Here is a 15409-nt window from a genome sequence, read left to right on the forward strand (position 1 = left end):
ATAAACAATCGCGTTAAACGAATTCTTGGCATAAGTTTCATGCAATCATAGTAACGAATGCCTCGTCAACACTTATAATTTTCATAGAGCGTAATGATTCTTGCTTGTACCTCTTCTATGCATTCATGTTGAGGACTTGTGGGGAATGTTTTGAATTGTCGCATGCATCATCCAATTCAATAACGTTAGGAAGATTTGAAGGTTAATTAGTGCATCACGGTTAACTTGGGGTGTTGAGAATTCATGGTTTATTGAAATGCAATTGGAAATCATTTTATTATGCAAGTGTAACATGTGTGGAGATGAACCCCTTAGCTAGCCTTCCATCCATATTTTCATCACATTCATCTTTACTATCTGTTTTTACTTACAATCTGTTCTTTTAGTTTAAATTCGTCAAAACCTAAATCCCCCTTTACTTTCTTGTCAAATTAGTTAGAAATCAATTTAGTTTGTGTTTATAAGTGTTGTGATTCAATTTGTTACATAAATTCGTCCAAATTCACCAAAGTGCTCAAAACTGCCCCAGAAAGTGATTTTAAGGCAGTTTTGAGTGTTTTGGGTGATGTTTGAGTCTTTTGGTTTGTTTTAGTGTTTTAAAGTTTAGTTTTGCATTCTTTGAGTCTAGTATAGTGTTTCATATTGTTATTTTACGTTTTTGAGTCAAATCCAAGTGGTTAACAATCCCTCCTAATCCCCGGTCTAGAACGATCCCTACTTACATACTTACTACAATTGACAAAAAGAGGGTTTAATTTGTGCGCGTATAAATCTCGCATCACCTTCGGGGGAGAACAAAAGAATCCTCCAGCCCAGTTCAAGAGTAGCACAAAGGAAAATCAACGATGGGAGGAAACCAGTTCAAGATTAAGCCTGTGGAATCACCAACATCAAGCCTCAATGCAATCAACAAGGAGAAGATGGAATTTACATTCCACAACCAGATTTGCGTCTCTAAACTCTTCTCTTTGTTATTTACATTATGCCATGTTTAGTATGTTTCGTTGCTGTTTTTATGTTTATTTTTGTTTGGTGTGATTTTAAGCTTAAAACATTGAGGACAATGTTTGATTTAAGTGTGGGGGGGGTAACTAAGTATATCTGATGCAAATTCGTGGATTTTATCACCCTTAACTTCAAGTGTTGTTCCTTGCTGTTTTAAAATGTTTTTAAGCTGTTTTAGAGTGTTTTAGTATGTTTTGTTTTATAACTCAGAAAATCACATAAAAATTTGAAAAACATGTTTTGAAAAACCTAAAAAGAGTGTTTTGAGTCGTTTTTGTGTGTTTATGTCTTAGGGTACCTTCCAACACAATGATGAGGATTTGGTTTGTAATTGCATGACTGTTAAAAAGAGTTATAAACATGGAGAAAAGTTTGATTTACTCTTGGTATATGCTTAGTTATGGTTATAATGTATGACTTCACATGCAATCATAAAAGAAAAATTCGTTTTTGTAACATGCTTGAAGGAAGGAACTCATACAAACGCTACAACCTTGTGAGACTTGAGCCTAAACGTTCTTTGGAGAGTTATAATCTGTGATTCTTTGTTTTCTAAAGTTGTTGCATGATCTCATTATTCCTTGCTTGGTTGCTACTTAGAATGCAATTGTATCATGATAGAACTAAATGCTAGAACTTATATCCGTTTCATTCAAAGCATGACATTGAATTGCATAACATATATCAAGATGAAGTTGTGTAGTTGCCACCATAGCCAAATAGCCTTACTTCCCATATTTCGTATATGTTGTAAGATTTAACCCCGTTGAGCCTTGTTTAGCCCATGTTCTTTGTTAACCCATATCATTCTCACATAGCCTAGATTAGGACCATCCGTACCCTTGTTCTTGAAGCATAGTAAGCATGACGGAAAATGAATTCCTTTTGAGTTACATTATGCAAGAAAATGAGTGTGGGGGAGTAAAAGTTTGTTCTTAAGTTTATATGTATGTTTTGAGATTCAAAAGAAAAAGAAGAAGAAAAGAAAGAAAAGGAGTGAAAATAAGTAAGAATGAACTCACAAGCGTTGATGGTTGAAGAAAGGGTCCAAAAAAAAAAGTTGAATATGGCCCTAAGTTTTGTGTGATTCCCCCTTGGGTGTTCAAAGTTGATATTTGCGTTCTAAAGGGAATTCTAAATGTCTAATTCATTACTTTGCTCACTATTGCTTAAAGAACCTTTGTCTTCCATACTCCTTCTTTGTTATCCAAACACCCCAACCCCCAGTATAACCCGTGACTTCAATCTTGAGTGTTATGTGTTTCAATTTGTGGAGTTTGAACTTGGTATGAGTATATGGTGTCACTGGTTCTCGCATCTAAGTAGTAGCATTCCATTCATGAGATCATACCTAAAAACATGCTTATTAACTCCAGAAATTGCTTCATTTGAAATACGTATATGTGAGTGTTCGTTTTTATGCTTACATCAATCTTCTCACATATAACTAGATTAGGGTGTGTAGTCAGAAAATCTGAGTGAAAATTGAGTGCATATTTTGTAAGGAATTGAGCAAATTCTCTAAGGCATGTTACTACATTCAAAACATGGTTTTAAATGCTTAATTGTGAATTAGTATGTGGTGACTATGATTAAGTATGATTAAGTGTAAAGATAACCAAAATCTGTGGGAATGATGATTTTTAACATGTCATGTGCATTGGAAATCCCTGAGGCAACGTTGGAAGGTTTAAGATTGTGTTTGGTTTGTTTCGTTTCGTTTTGTTTTGTTTTTCTGTTTTGCTCGAGGACTAGCAAAAGCTAAGTGTGGGGGTATTTGATAGGAGCATATTCATGCGACTTAAATGGCTTGTTCTCGTACATTTACGTTATGTTTCTTTAGTTATTTTAGTCCTTTATGCTTCTTTTGTGTGTTTTCAGGATCATAAGATGTGTTGGACGAAAGGATGCATTTTGGAGTAGTTTGGGGCATTAAATGGATTGCATATGCTTAAAGCCAAGTAGATGGACGAAATTGAAGACCAAACTATCATCACCACATATCATACACTTATCATAACAACATATCATACACTTATCATAACAACATATCATTCACTTATCACTTATCATAATCATTCACTTATCACTTATCATAACTATACACTTATCATAACCATACAATTATCAATTATCATACCCATACTCATCTACACCTTGCAGCCATAATCATTTACACCTTGCAGCCACATTCAACTCCAAAAACACCATCATTGCCGTGCACCTCCCTTGCCATTTTCAGCCATCACACTTCATCATTGCAGCCACCATTCACCCTAGTTATCAATCACATACTTTCCCATTGTATAATTCATCCACATGCATCTTTAATCAACAAACAAATCAGCCACAACACATAAACACACCCTTTGCCGTGCACATTCACTTTGAATTCCAGCAATTTCAGCTTTCCAACCTAGCCACATCCACATGCATTCATTCATAATCATTCACACACCTTGCAGCCACATTTCCACCCACCTCCTAGCTGTCATGTTCCCTCTTATTTACCTATAAATAAGCATCCATTGCAGCCACAATTCATTCATTCCATTCACAACACAACACACAACACAAACACACATCTTGTGCCGTGAATCACCTTCCATTTTGTGCAGTTTTTCTCCTCCATTGCAGCCACTCCAACCATTCCCCTCTCCATTCCACATACACCTAAAGCCCTAAACATCTCCTTAGATCTTGTGCTACAACAACGAGGAAGAGAAGAGTGCCTAAACGTTCATACAATTCAAGTTTGAGTTGTTGGAATGTTTAGGTGTTTCTTTGATTTCAAAGTTATGAGGAACTAAACCCCCTTTAGCTAGGGGGTGATTCGAAACTATGTTTATATTTGCAATATGAATTGACTAACTTTCGTTGGAATTTCATAAGTTGTGGATTCAATTTGTTTAACCGTTTGATTGATAACTTATTTATGTATGTTTATTGAGAATGCGCGCTTAATTTTCATGCATGAATATGACGCTAGAATATAAGTGAGTTTCACCTAATCGTTACGAACTTATATTCACAAGTAGTGGAGGTTGCTTATAAACAATCGCGCTACATGAATTCTTGGCACGAGTTTCATGCTCATCATAGTAACGAATGTCTCGTCAACACTTATAGTTTTCATGTTGTTTAATGATCTTTGATTGTATCTTTATTGTGTTTTTCACGTAAAGGACTTTTGGAGAATGTTGTGAATTACGTTGCGCAAACCCATCCAATTCATTAACTTAAGGAAAACTTGACGGTTAATTTAAGCGGACCTAATTAACCCGGGGTGTTGAGTTTCATAATTTATCGAAAGACCAACTGAGAATCAATCTTGTATGCAAGTGTAACATGTGTGGAGAAGAACCCCTTGGCTATTCCATCATCCATATTTTCATCACATTCATATTTACGTTTTGCCCTTAATTATAATATGTCCATTTAATTTAATCTCGCCCAAACACATTTCCCCCATATTTCGTTGAGTCTTAATCATTCGTATTTGTTTTATTTTTGTGTTTTTAAGTATTTGGAGTCTTGTGTACTTGTTTTGAATTCTTGTTAAGTAAGTTAAGTGTTTTAAAAGTTAGTTTTATTTATTTGAGTCAAGTGTTTAGCACCCCTAGTTAATCCCCGGTTAGAACGATCCCTACTTACATCATTACTACAATTGTCACAAATAGGGTTTAATTTGTGTGCGTATAAATCTCGCATCATATACACTTAATATCAACAACTTTAACTTGAATCAGGTGAACAATATAATCATTTTTACAATTTTTTTCTTTGTTGACCAATGGTGTCACGTCCACACATTCTTAATCAAAGAATGACCAAATATTTTTATAGCACCCTCACTAGCCAACTAGCTTAAGTTGCAAAAGTGCTTAAGTTTAACGAACAAACTAATAGCCAATGACTATTTAAGCTTCGAGATATTTGATTTGCCATTTTGCTGGAGGTTAAATTTAAGGGGTTAAAGTTTATTGTATCATCACAAAACATCACTAGTACACTAAGACATGAATAAATAACCACATTCCTAGGTACCTCTCTAATATAGTTGTAACAACAACCACTGTATGCAGCGAAGTGGTAGGTGGTGGTCTTGTTCGAAGAAGAAGTTAACGGTGGAAAAAAGTGATTGACGTTGTTGAGGTGTGAAGAAGACTTGTAGAGGACCACACTAAGTCGTAGTGGTGGTGGTTACACGATAAAGTGGGATGGTGGTGCGTGGTGGCTGACTAATCGAGAAAAAAGGTCTGAAGTGAAGTCTGGTGGTGGTTCAAACCAGATTGAGTCGAGAGACAAACATGAAGTTTGAACTTCAGACTTTTCTTCTATTCAAGACTATTATTAATTAGATATATATATATATATATATATATTATAGAATAAAGATTGGTTTAGTTAGATATTACCCAATATATGGCGAGATTCCAATATTAAGGAAGATGCCAAATCATCCAAAACTGATACTAGTTTGTTATAACAGTAAATAGTTATGGTAATTGTGTAGTTAGTTATAAAAATTAAGGGTACTATTGTAATTAGCCTTTGGCTGCATATACTATCTTGTATTGTCCTAAATTTACCCTTCAATGAAATGAAAGTTTTATGTAGAGAATCTCAATTTCTATATGGTATCTTGCCATTTGCCTCACAATATTGATCCTATTCTACTCTACGACATCGAATTCCTGATCGAATTCTTGCTTCATCTCTGATTTTCTTCCTTCAATTCTTGATTTTACTCTTCTAATCTTGAATCTTGCCTCTGCATGTCATGACATCTCCCTCTGAATCATCTTCTTCAATGGATTCACCAACATTACCAAACTTTAATTCCTCTGTAAATTTCAACCTCCGAATTCGTATATGTCTCTTACGATCCAGAATATTAGCAGCATGGTGCCAATTAAACTTAAGAAAATGAATTATCTTCCATGGCATGTGTTGTTTGCCCCCTGATTCTTCACTGTTACAAGCTTCTTGGTCTCATTGGCGGAACTAAGCCATGTTCGGCTCCACTTCTCCCAGATCGATCTTTGAATCCAATGTTTGATTAATGGTTTGAAAATGATCAAAACCTTTTGATCTGGTTGAATTCGACATTTTTTTTTAGGACTTGATACCTTTCACCTTTCTATGTCTCAAGAACTATGGCAGAAGCTTAAACAATGATTTGGTGGAGTTTCTAATGAACTATGATCTCGTCTCTAGTCAATTCAGAAAGGTTCTCGATCAATCTTAGAATACCTGCAACAGATTAAAGAAATTTCAGATTCTCTTACAGCCACTGACTCATTTGTCTCTAATCATGACCTAATCGCAACAACACTTCATGGATTGCCTGATGAATTCAAGTCTTTCATTAATTCAATTATGCTTCGTCTATCTTCTAACTCTCTTGACAAACTGCATGGTTTGTTACTCACTAAGGAAATCTCCATGGCTCGTCGTAAACAAACAATCTCTTCTTCTGCCACTAAGTTATTTCAGGTTTTTCTGTTCAGTCTCAGGTACTGTTGCTGCCAAAGCTTCCTCAACAAGCCTTTGATGCGTACAATCAACCACTTCAATCATCTTTCTGGTACAATTCTAATCGAAGGAGAAATAATTGCAATTCTAGCAGAGGGAATTGCAATTACAATAACAATCGTGGCAATTTTAATGGCAATAGTCCCGGAAATCAGAATCACTCCAATTATCAAGGTTTTAGGTCAAATTATCAAGGTTTTTCACACTCATCTAGCTTCAAGATTACATGCCAAATATGTGGTTCCACCAGCCACGAAGCCATTAACTGTTTTGATGGGATGAATCCTAAGATTTTTTGGAAGGATACCACCAGCCAAACTTATTGCTCTATGTGCTCATTACTCTTCCAAACCTTCTCCATCTTGGCTATTGGATTATGGGGCTACATCACACATCACCAATGACATTGCAAATCTCTCAGTCTCTTCTCCATACATTGGTGAAGACAAATTCTACATACGAGATGATAAAAAGGTCTGTCTATTCATCTTGTTAGTTCATCTTCTTTGAATACTCCTTAGGCTTCATTTAAGTTGAGCAATGTATTGCATGTTCCTCATATGAAACACAACTTATTGTCTACTTATCAATTGTTCAAAGACAATAATTTTACTTTGACACTTGACCCTGATGGATCCACTGTAAAGGATCATATTTCGGGGAAGATGCTTTTGTGGGGACAAGTTAAAGATGGCTTTTATCCACTTCAAGGATCTTGCAAGCATACTACTTCATCACTATCAGCTTTAATAAGTGTCAAAGCTCCTGTGAAGGTTTGGCACCTAAGATTGGGTCATACATCTTCTTCAATCTTTAGAAAGGTTATTTCCAGCAATAAATTTGCAGTGCAAGCAAAGTCCGTTGTTGAATTCTTCTACTCAGATTATGCTCCTGTTAAAAATTATAAACTTCCTTTTGGATCTGCCAGCTCTACAACCACTCAAAGCTTACAATTGCTTCACTGTGATCTTTGGAGCCCTGCATCTATTACTTCACCTAGTGGTTTCAAATACTATCTATTAATTGTTGATGGTTGTAGTAGATATAGTTGGTTATTTCCATTAAAGGCAAAGTCATATGCCTATTCTACCTTTGTTGCACTAAAAACCTATGTATAAAAAAATTTTGGAAATAAAATAAAGATTTTGTATTCAGATTTAGGGTGTGAATTCATTGGTACTATGTTTAAATCATTTTTGAGTAAACTTGGTATTATTAAGTTGTCCCCACACCATTAAACAAAATGGTTGTGTTGAAAGAAAGCATAGACATCCTGTTGAAGCTGCCATAACCTTACTTGTTGTTTCCAATGTTCTAGATACCTATTGGGTGGAAACATTCTCTACTGCTATGTATCTTATCAACATGTTACCAATTTCTAGGAAATCAAAATCTCCTTAGGAATTACTTTTTCACAAGCCTCTTGAGTATTCGAGACTCAAAATCTATGGTAGCAGTTGTTTCCCATGCCTCAAGCCCTATGTTCACTAAAAGTTAGATGCCAAAAGTAAAAGATGTGTCTTTTTGGGCTACAGTTTACAACATAAGGGTTATAGATGTCTTGACCCTGTCACTAGCAAAACCTACATTTCAAGGAAAACTACATATCCCTTTTAGTCATTCACTTAGGGCACTATTTCAATTCCTGTAACTACTCCAACATTTATGGATCTTCAGTTCTTTGTGCCATTCCCAAGTTCACATTCTGGTTCTACAATTTCAGGTTCTGCACCTTTAGGTTCTGCAACTTCAGGTTCTGCAACTGGGAATGTCCCCAGTCATGTTTCTCCAAGTTCTGCAAATATTTCGAACCCTCCAACTATTCCTCCAAGTCTTATTACTGTTGCAGCATGTATCAATTCCAGTGACACATCTATGTCATTACCTCATGGCAACACACATCCAATGATTACTCGTTCTAAAATTGGCATACATAAACCAAAACTGTACACAACCACTAAACATCCTTTTCCATCTGATGTTGATTTTGTGCCTACTACATACTTGCAAACATCTAAACCTGCTTATTGGAGATTTGCCATGCAAGATGAATTTAATGCCTTGCAGTTCAGGCACTTGGACCTTGGTTCCTTCATCTCCTTCACAAAATGTTGTTGGTTCCAAGTGGATCTTCAAAATAAAGAAGAAACCTGATGGTACTGTGGAAAGATTTAAAGCCAGACTTGTGGCTAAGGGCTATCACCAGCAAGTAGGTTTTAACTTTCAAGAAACTTTTAGTCATGTAGCTAAACTAGTTACAATTCGAGAACTTTTATCACTTGCAGTGCAATTTATTTGGTTTTTAAATCAGTTTGACTTAGGTAATGTCTTTCTTCATGATGATTTAAAAGAGGATGTGTGTATACAACAAATCATGTCTGTAAATCGAGGAAATCTCTATATGGCCTTAAACAAGCACCAAGAGCTTAGTTTGACAAACTTTTCCTATCTCTCATTCAATTTGGCTTTGTGCATTCTTCCTTAGATGCCTCATTGTTTGTTTCAAGGGCCTTACTCTGGTTATTGTGCTAGTCTATGTAAACGACATCTTGGTAACTGGTCTTAATGCCTTTCTGTGTCATTTTTCATTATTCATGAAAACCAATTTAGATGAAGCCAAACCTTGTTGTACTCCACTTGGTTCTCAGAAACTTGATCACAAAGGTCTTCTCCTATCTACTCCCCCAGAGTACAGGTCCATTGTTGGTGGTTTACAGTATTTGACATGGACAAGACTACATATTTATTTGCAGTTAATCAAATATGTCAATTCATGCGTGCTCCTAGAGAACAACACATACAAGCTGCGAAAAGGGTTCTTAGATATCTCAGAGGAATTGTCTCTGAAGGTATTTGGTTTAAAAAGGATGACAACAAACTTAATGCATATTTTGATGTTGACTGGGTAGGGCGCACTTTTGATAGGCGCTCAACCAATGGCTACTGTGCATTTCTAGGATCAAACCTCATCAGTTTAAGTACCAAGAAATAATCCACAGTAGCAAGATCATCTACTGAAGCAGAATATCATTGGTTAGCACACACAACTGCAGAACTCACTTGGATATGCAAAACTTTTCAAGACATTGGTTTTCCACTCTCTCAGGTTCCTAACCTATGGTTTGACAACATTTCAGCTATCTCACCTGCTGCAAATCCAGTATTTCATGCAAGAACAAAACACGTTGAAATCAAACATCACTGTATCAGGGAATTGGTATTGGCACATCTCATCAAAGTTCAATTTGTCTGCAATCAAGATCAATTGGTAGACATTCATACCAAATCCTTATCTAGAAGCAGGTTTAGCTATCTCAAATCCAAGCTTCCTCTTGGAAGCAATGTTGATACCAAGCTTAGCTTAAGGGGGTGTTTAAGGAAGATGTCAAATCATCCAAAACTGATACTAGTTTGTTATAATAGTAAACAGTTAGTTGTGGTAATTGTGTAGTTAGTTGTAAAAGTTAAGGGTACTATTGTAATTAGACTTTGACTATATATACTATCTTGTATTGTCCTAAATTAATTATTCAATGAAATGAAAGTTTTACACAGTGAATCTTAGTTTCTATATCCGATACCCATTACGAATCAGTGTATGTTTGGCATCGGTTACCAAACGGTTCGAGGTTATCAGTTTCTGGTTTTTTTTAGTATTCGGTTCATAATTTTTTGGATCGATTTCGGTATTTTGGTACAAAACGCTGACCCCAAGGTTGAGGTCGACCAATCTCCCATAAATGATTGACCTACAAAAATAAAGCAGCCCATCAACATTTTCTCCTTCAAATTTGTTACCTATTCTCTTTAACATTTCACATTGCGCATGACCGAAGCCCGCATATACTTAAAACTTCTCAAGACATGTTAGAATTCCGGCTTAAATCCATTTTTTTGTCTCAATTAGCTTTAAATTACTTAATAACTCATTAATTTCAAAAACAAAAAGGAATTCAAGAAGGTCCTTAGGCTATCTCCAATTTTAGCCCTCAAAATATATTTTTCTAAGAAATAATAATGGCTAAATTTTTCCGTCTCCAAGCATGGAGAACTAAATATTACCTTCTCTATATTTTTATTACTTGATATGCCTGAGCGCTTATTCACCATATTATCAAGTTGTTGGCTTTATGAAAAAGAAATGGCCATGTGCCCGGGGGCTAACATTTTTTAGCCCATATGGGGACTTAGACTATCTCTAATCGAGAGGGTTAAAGGTCTAAAGGCAAAACAATGACTTAATTTGCTCAAAAATCCATCTTCACCCGATGACTATGCTATAACTCTATGGAGCCTACCATACTATTATTTGGTCAAAATGGCATCAGGTTGGCCAAATGTTACCCTCTCTTAGCCCTTTTTTGGCCAAGCTCGTCAGTTGCAATAGTTGATTCAAATTCGATGACTAGATTTAAAAACATTCAATAGTAGTTTATCTAAATTAACCAATAAATTTAAATAACAAGCTTAAAATAACAAATTATTGAGAAAGCTGAAAAACAGCCTATTCAGTTGAAGATAGTACATAAATATAATTTAGCATTATTCATTAAAAAATAATTTCTTGCGAGGCTATAATCTGAACAGGAGATAAACATAATCCCTTCGATTGGAGATGGCCTACGAATAGCAAAATATGCCCATTTTCAAATACGCTTTGATTGGGGATTGTTTTGTTTAATTTTAGGTTAATAATGCCCTCGGTTAGAGGTTAGAGGTGGTCTTAGGTTCTTGAGTTCGGGTGGCCCGGACAGCCACGGGAAGCGCTCCACATGCAGCTGAATCACCCTCCTCTCTTTTTTCCATGAATAATACTAGTCTTTGCTTTCTTCGGTTACTTTTCATATTTTCATCCTGGCAATAGAAACAGAGGGCGGCACCCAAAAATATGCAGAGGTTGCGGTTTTTGACAGCAAAACTAATGTCATAAAACCCATAAGTGCACGTTGTAGGAACTAGGAAGTCAAAGATGCAACAACAAGAAAGCTCGGCATATTATATACGTTTTATAGCATATACTCTAATAAACTTTCATCAAAGTCGCACCCCGACATAACCATGACCAGCAAAAACTAGCACTGATCAGAGATCTTCATTCAATAATTACGAACTGAAACAAGTGTAAATTTTAATCGTAAACCAGAACTTCGACATTTTGTACAATATGTGACTATACATATTACCACCGCGAAGGTGTTTATCAAGTAGGCATAAGAACAGAAGCATCAGCATAACGAAAGGAAGATCGCAGAGATGAAATCAAACATGCCGGGAATGGATGAAGATTGGTGTATCCAAATAATCAGGGGCTACACAGTGGAATCTGATAACCAAATGTATTCTCACCGCTGTACGTGACATAGAGAAACCCGTCTTCATCCTTCTTCTCTTCATATATGGCAGACATAATTGCACCTGCAAAGACGTAAGACGTTATAGGTTGGTGATGTTCAATCGAAAGGCCAAGCAGACAGCAGCATCCTCCAATGGACGATATCACAAAACTTACCTGTTGGTGGGAGCACATTGTCCACAAATATAAAGATTGCCTTTTCTGCACTTAACTTGATCCTTTTGCGGATAACATAAACAAATTGTCCCACAGTTAGATCGGCCGGGACAAGGTACCTGTAATTTTCAGATTCAGTTTATATAGTTAAAGAAACGGTGGCAGTAGGATATTGTCATATTACCATAAAGACTATTATCCATGAGAAATCATTTTACCAAGGGCGATGATCACACAAACAAAGAAAACCCTACTTCAGCCACTGAAGAATTCGGTAACCAAAGAGAAAATGGATACTGTCCTATGATACATAAAGACAATTATCCACGACGAAATCATTTTACTAAGGACGATGATCACACAAATAAAGAAAACCCTACTTCAGCCATTGTAAGAATTAGGTAATCAAGGAGAAGGAATTACTTAAAATGTTTGTCCGAAACTAGAAAGATGTCAACTTTGCTAAAAATTGAATAAACAAGACGGAATCAAAGAGCAGCAAACTGAACCAGGGAACATAACAAACGCATTTAACACATTCAATACTGCGAAGAAGAAAAGCTTACTTTTTCTTATCAATGTTTGGGATATCACTTCTTTCTACCTTCTCCACAATCACCTTGAAATAGTAATAAAAAGATTTTAGATAACAAAATCTCGTCCTCGATATCGTCGAGGGAACTGGTAACAAATCCGAAATCAACTTCTCAATATCTAAAGCTGATAATCTAATTAATACGGACACCGGCAGTAATTTTAAACGCTAATTTGGCACCAGTAGACCAGATTATTATGAATTAACACAGAACCATCCTAATCCTTTACTGCACTAAACAGGTTTTTTACTTTCTGGTCACATCTTGGACAATAATTGTTAATTAGGTAATCGTAATTGGAACTGTAATTCTTACTGGAATTCTATCTGGGTATTTATCTCTGATCCTAGCAGCCTCTGCCCGTCTCTTCTCTGAAGATTTAAACACCAAAACCACATAAATGCATAAATTAATTCACTATTTCTTTCTTCCCATAAACTGAAAACAGTGTCAATTTAATCTGCAAAATACTGGTACAAACCCAGATCATGTTCTTGCTTGAAGTAACTCTTTGCCATTTGACCTGAAATTACCATCCATCACATAAGAAAAAATTAAAAACCAAATACAATCCAATCAAGTAAACAACAGGTTCATCTGCTTATGATTACATGGATAATAAAAGATTAAAATCCTCCATAGATTAACCAGAAAATACTGATTGCCCATGAAATTCCACCATCCAATTTCAAATTTTCACATACAGGAAGATAATCACAACTGTTTTCTGGGTCGTAAAAAAAAATTATCAACTTATTAAATTAACTATATCAGGGAAAAAAATTTAAACGAATTAGCAGATGAAAATCGAACCTCGAGAAGTCCGAAGAAGAACCCACAACGGAAAAATAGAGCCTTTTGGATTTTTGATCAGAAAAGTCCACGAAATTCCGTAGGGTTTGGTTGATGATGATAATACAATGTGAGGAAGGCTACTTCCTTGCTTTTTTTTTCGCATTTATATTAAAATGTAATTATCTATTTAATTAGAGTAATTAGAAAGTTTCTTTTAGGTTTATCCGTCTACGCATTGTTTAGTGCACACGTGGCCAACTGCCCCGCCACCTAGAAGAGAAGAGAAGAGAAGGTCTCATCTCACAGCTCACTATCATTGGCATTTGGGAAACAGTATTGTCGTGGGTCCCAGGCTCTCACTGTCTGGTCTGTCCGATTAGAGGTTTGTTTTCAAGATGGAAACTTAGATGGAGTGGACGCAATTATTTAAATGGTGATGGGTCCAGCGCCGCTGTTAACGGGACACGAGGTTTACAACCATAAAACCATCTCCAACTGATTCAGTCCGGTTAAAAATAATTTGAAATAATACGAAAATCGTCTCCAATCAAGGATTAGACAAAATAGCTTGTGGGCCTCATCGGGCTAAAAATGGGAAATCAGGCCAATCGGCTGGCCCAAAATTCAAAAGTCAACGGCTACCTGGTGTCAGCATGACGCCTGACATCATGCTAACGCCAAGTTACCGTTGCATTTGAAAAAAAAAAATTTCCTGACAAATTAAAAAAAATAAATAAATAAATTTCCCTATAACTACCTAATCCATTAAACAACATTAAACAACACAATCTTCATCCTAGTACTACTTTGGGGAGTTATTCAAACTTAAACAACATTAAAAAAAAAAACAATTAACAACATAAAACTTAAACTTCTCCTTCATGGTTCTTTTGGCCCTAAGATGTGCAACAAGATCCTGTTGTAGGTACTTATTTGTGGCACGCAAACATATCATCATATGCCTCATGTACTCATTTAAAGAGATATTACCAGTTATTGGATCCAAAGGCAAATTAAGCCCATCATATATTTTCGCACTAGCCTTCCTTGACCTATTTGGATCATCTTGGTCATCATCAGACTCTCCATCAATATAGCCATCTCGCTCATTCTCCACAATCATGTTGTGTAATATGATGCACGACATCATGATGGAGTTCAGCTTATCTCGGCTCCACCTTCTTTCTGGTTCCTTAATGATCTTTCACCGTGCTTGTAGAATACCGAAAGCTCTCTCAACATCTTTCTGGTATGCCTTTTGGTATAAGGTAAACCACCTTTGGGCGTCATCCATAGGGTTTGCAATTGCTTGGACAAGTGTCACCCACATTGGGTAGATGTCATCTGCCAAGTAATACCCCATATTGTACTGACGCCCGTTGATGTAGTAGTCAAGTTAAGGTGATTTACCCTTCGTTAAGTTATTGAAGAGGGATTAACGCTCAAGTATTGTGATGTCATTTTGGGATCATGGGACTCCAAAGAAAGCCACGGTCTTCAACTTTGCGAATGAGCCAATCCATATCTGCTTGATTTGGTTCACGAAGGTGTACTCCTTTTTGTAAATCTGAACAATTGTGTAACAGAACTCAGCAAGATTATCAAGGCATGTAGACTCAGACATACCATATGTATTATTCATTACATTAGCTGAGGATAGGCCAACATTCGGAGTGCAATAGTAACCTTTTGATGAGGTGAGAAACTAGGGCGGCATGCTCAGTTTATCTTCTGTCAAAAGTATGGATTAACCTGTTAGACATCATGAAGTAAATGCTCGAAGAGATGACGCCTCATCTGGAAGCGACGTCTGAAATCCTTTTCTGTGTACACCGAGTGGAGTTAAAGTAGTTGTTCATCAGAGTCTCATGCGCCATTTCTTTATTTCATGGTTTATAAAAGCAAGCAACAACAGAGCCACCCCATTGAGGTTGTTCTTCAGTTGCCTCACACGCCATGACCCCTG

The 15409-nt window shown here is 36.3% G+C and overlaps 1 protein-coding gene across 1 annotated transcript; it reads right to left on the reverse strand.

Moving 5' to 3' along the window:
* Nucleotides 1–11596: 11596 nt before the first annotated feature.
* Nucleotides 11597–13631, reverse strand: LOC137710959 (autophagy-related protein 8f). Its single transcript, XM_068450130.2, has 6 exons — nt 13462–13631; nt 13130–13171; nt 12964–13019; nt 12619–12671; nt 12053–12171; nt 11597–11958 (listed from the first exon to the last, which is right to left on the reverse strand). The coding sequence occupies exons 1-6, from the start codon at nt 13604–13606 to the stop codon at nt 11846–11848; spliced, it is 528 nt and encodes a 175-aa protein (XP_068306231.2). The 5' UTR covers nt 13607–13631; the 3' UTR covers nt 11597–11845.
* Nucleotides 13632–15409: the final 1778 nt, after the last annotated feature.

The sequence above is a fragment of the Pyrus communis genome, chromosome 6, assembly GCF_041283825.1.
Source record: "Pyrus communis isolate YQ-2024b chromosome 6, ASM4128382v1, whole genome shotgun sequence".
Lineage (NCBI taxonomy): Eukaryota > Viridiplantae > Streptophyta > Magnoliopsida > Rosales > Rosaceae > Pyrus > Pyrus communis.

What these genes read in the sequence shown, in the direction of transcription:
- LOC137710959 (XM_068450130.2), bottom strand. Translation starts at nt 13,606, where the DNA reads ATGCGAAAAAAAAAGCAAGGAAGTAGCCTTCCTCACATTGTATTATCA. An exon ending in CCAAACATTGATAAGAAAAA is followed by an intron (nt 12,172 to 12,618) that starts GTAAGCTTTTCT and finishes TGAAAATTACAG; the next exon opens with GTACCTTGTCCCGGCCGATC. An exon ending in CAATGTGCTCCCACCAACAG is followed by an intron (nt 11,959 to 12,052) that starts GTAAGTTTTGTG and finishes ACGTCTTTGCAG; the next exon opens with GTGCAATTATGTCTGCCATA.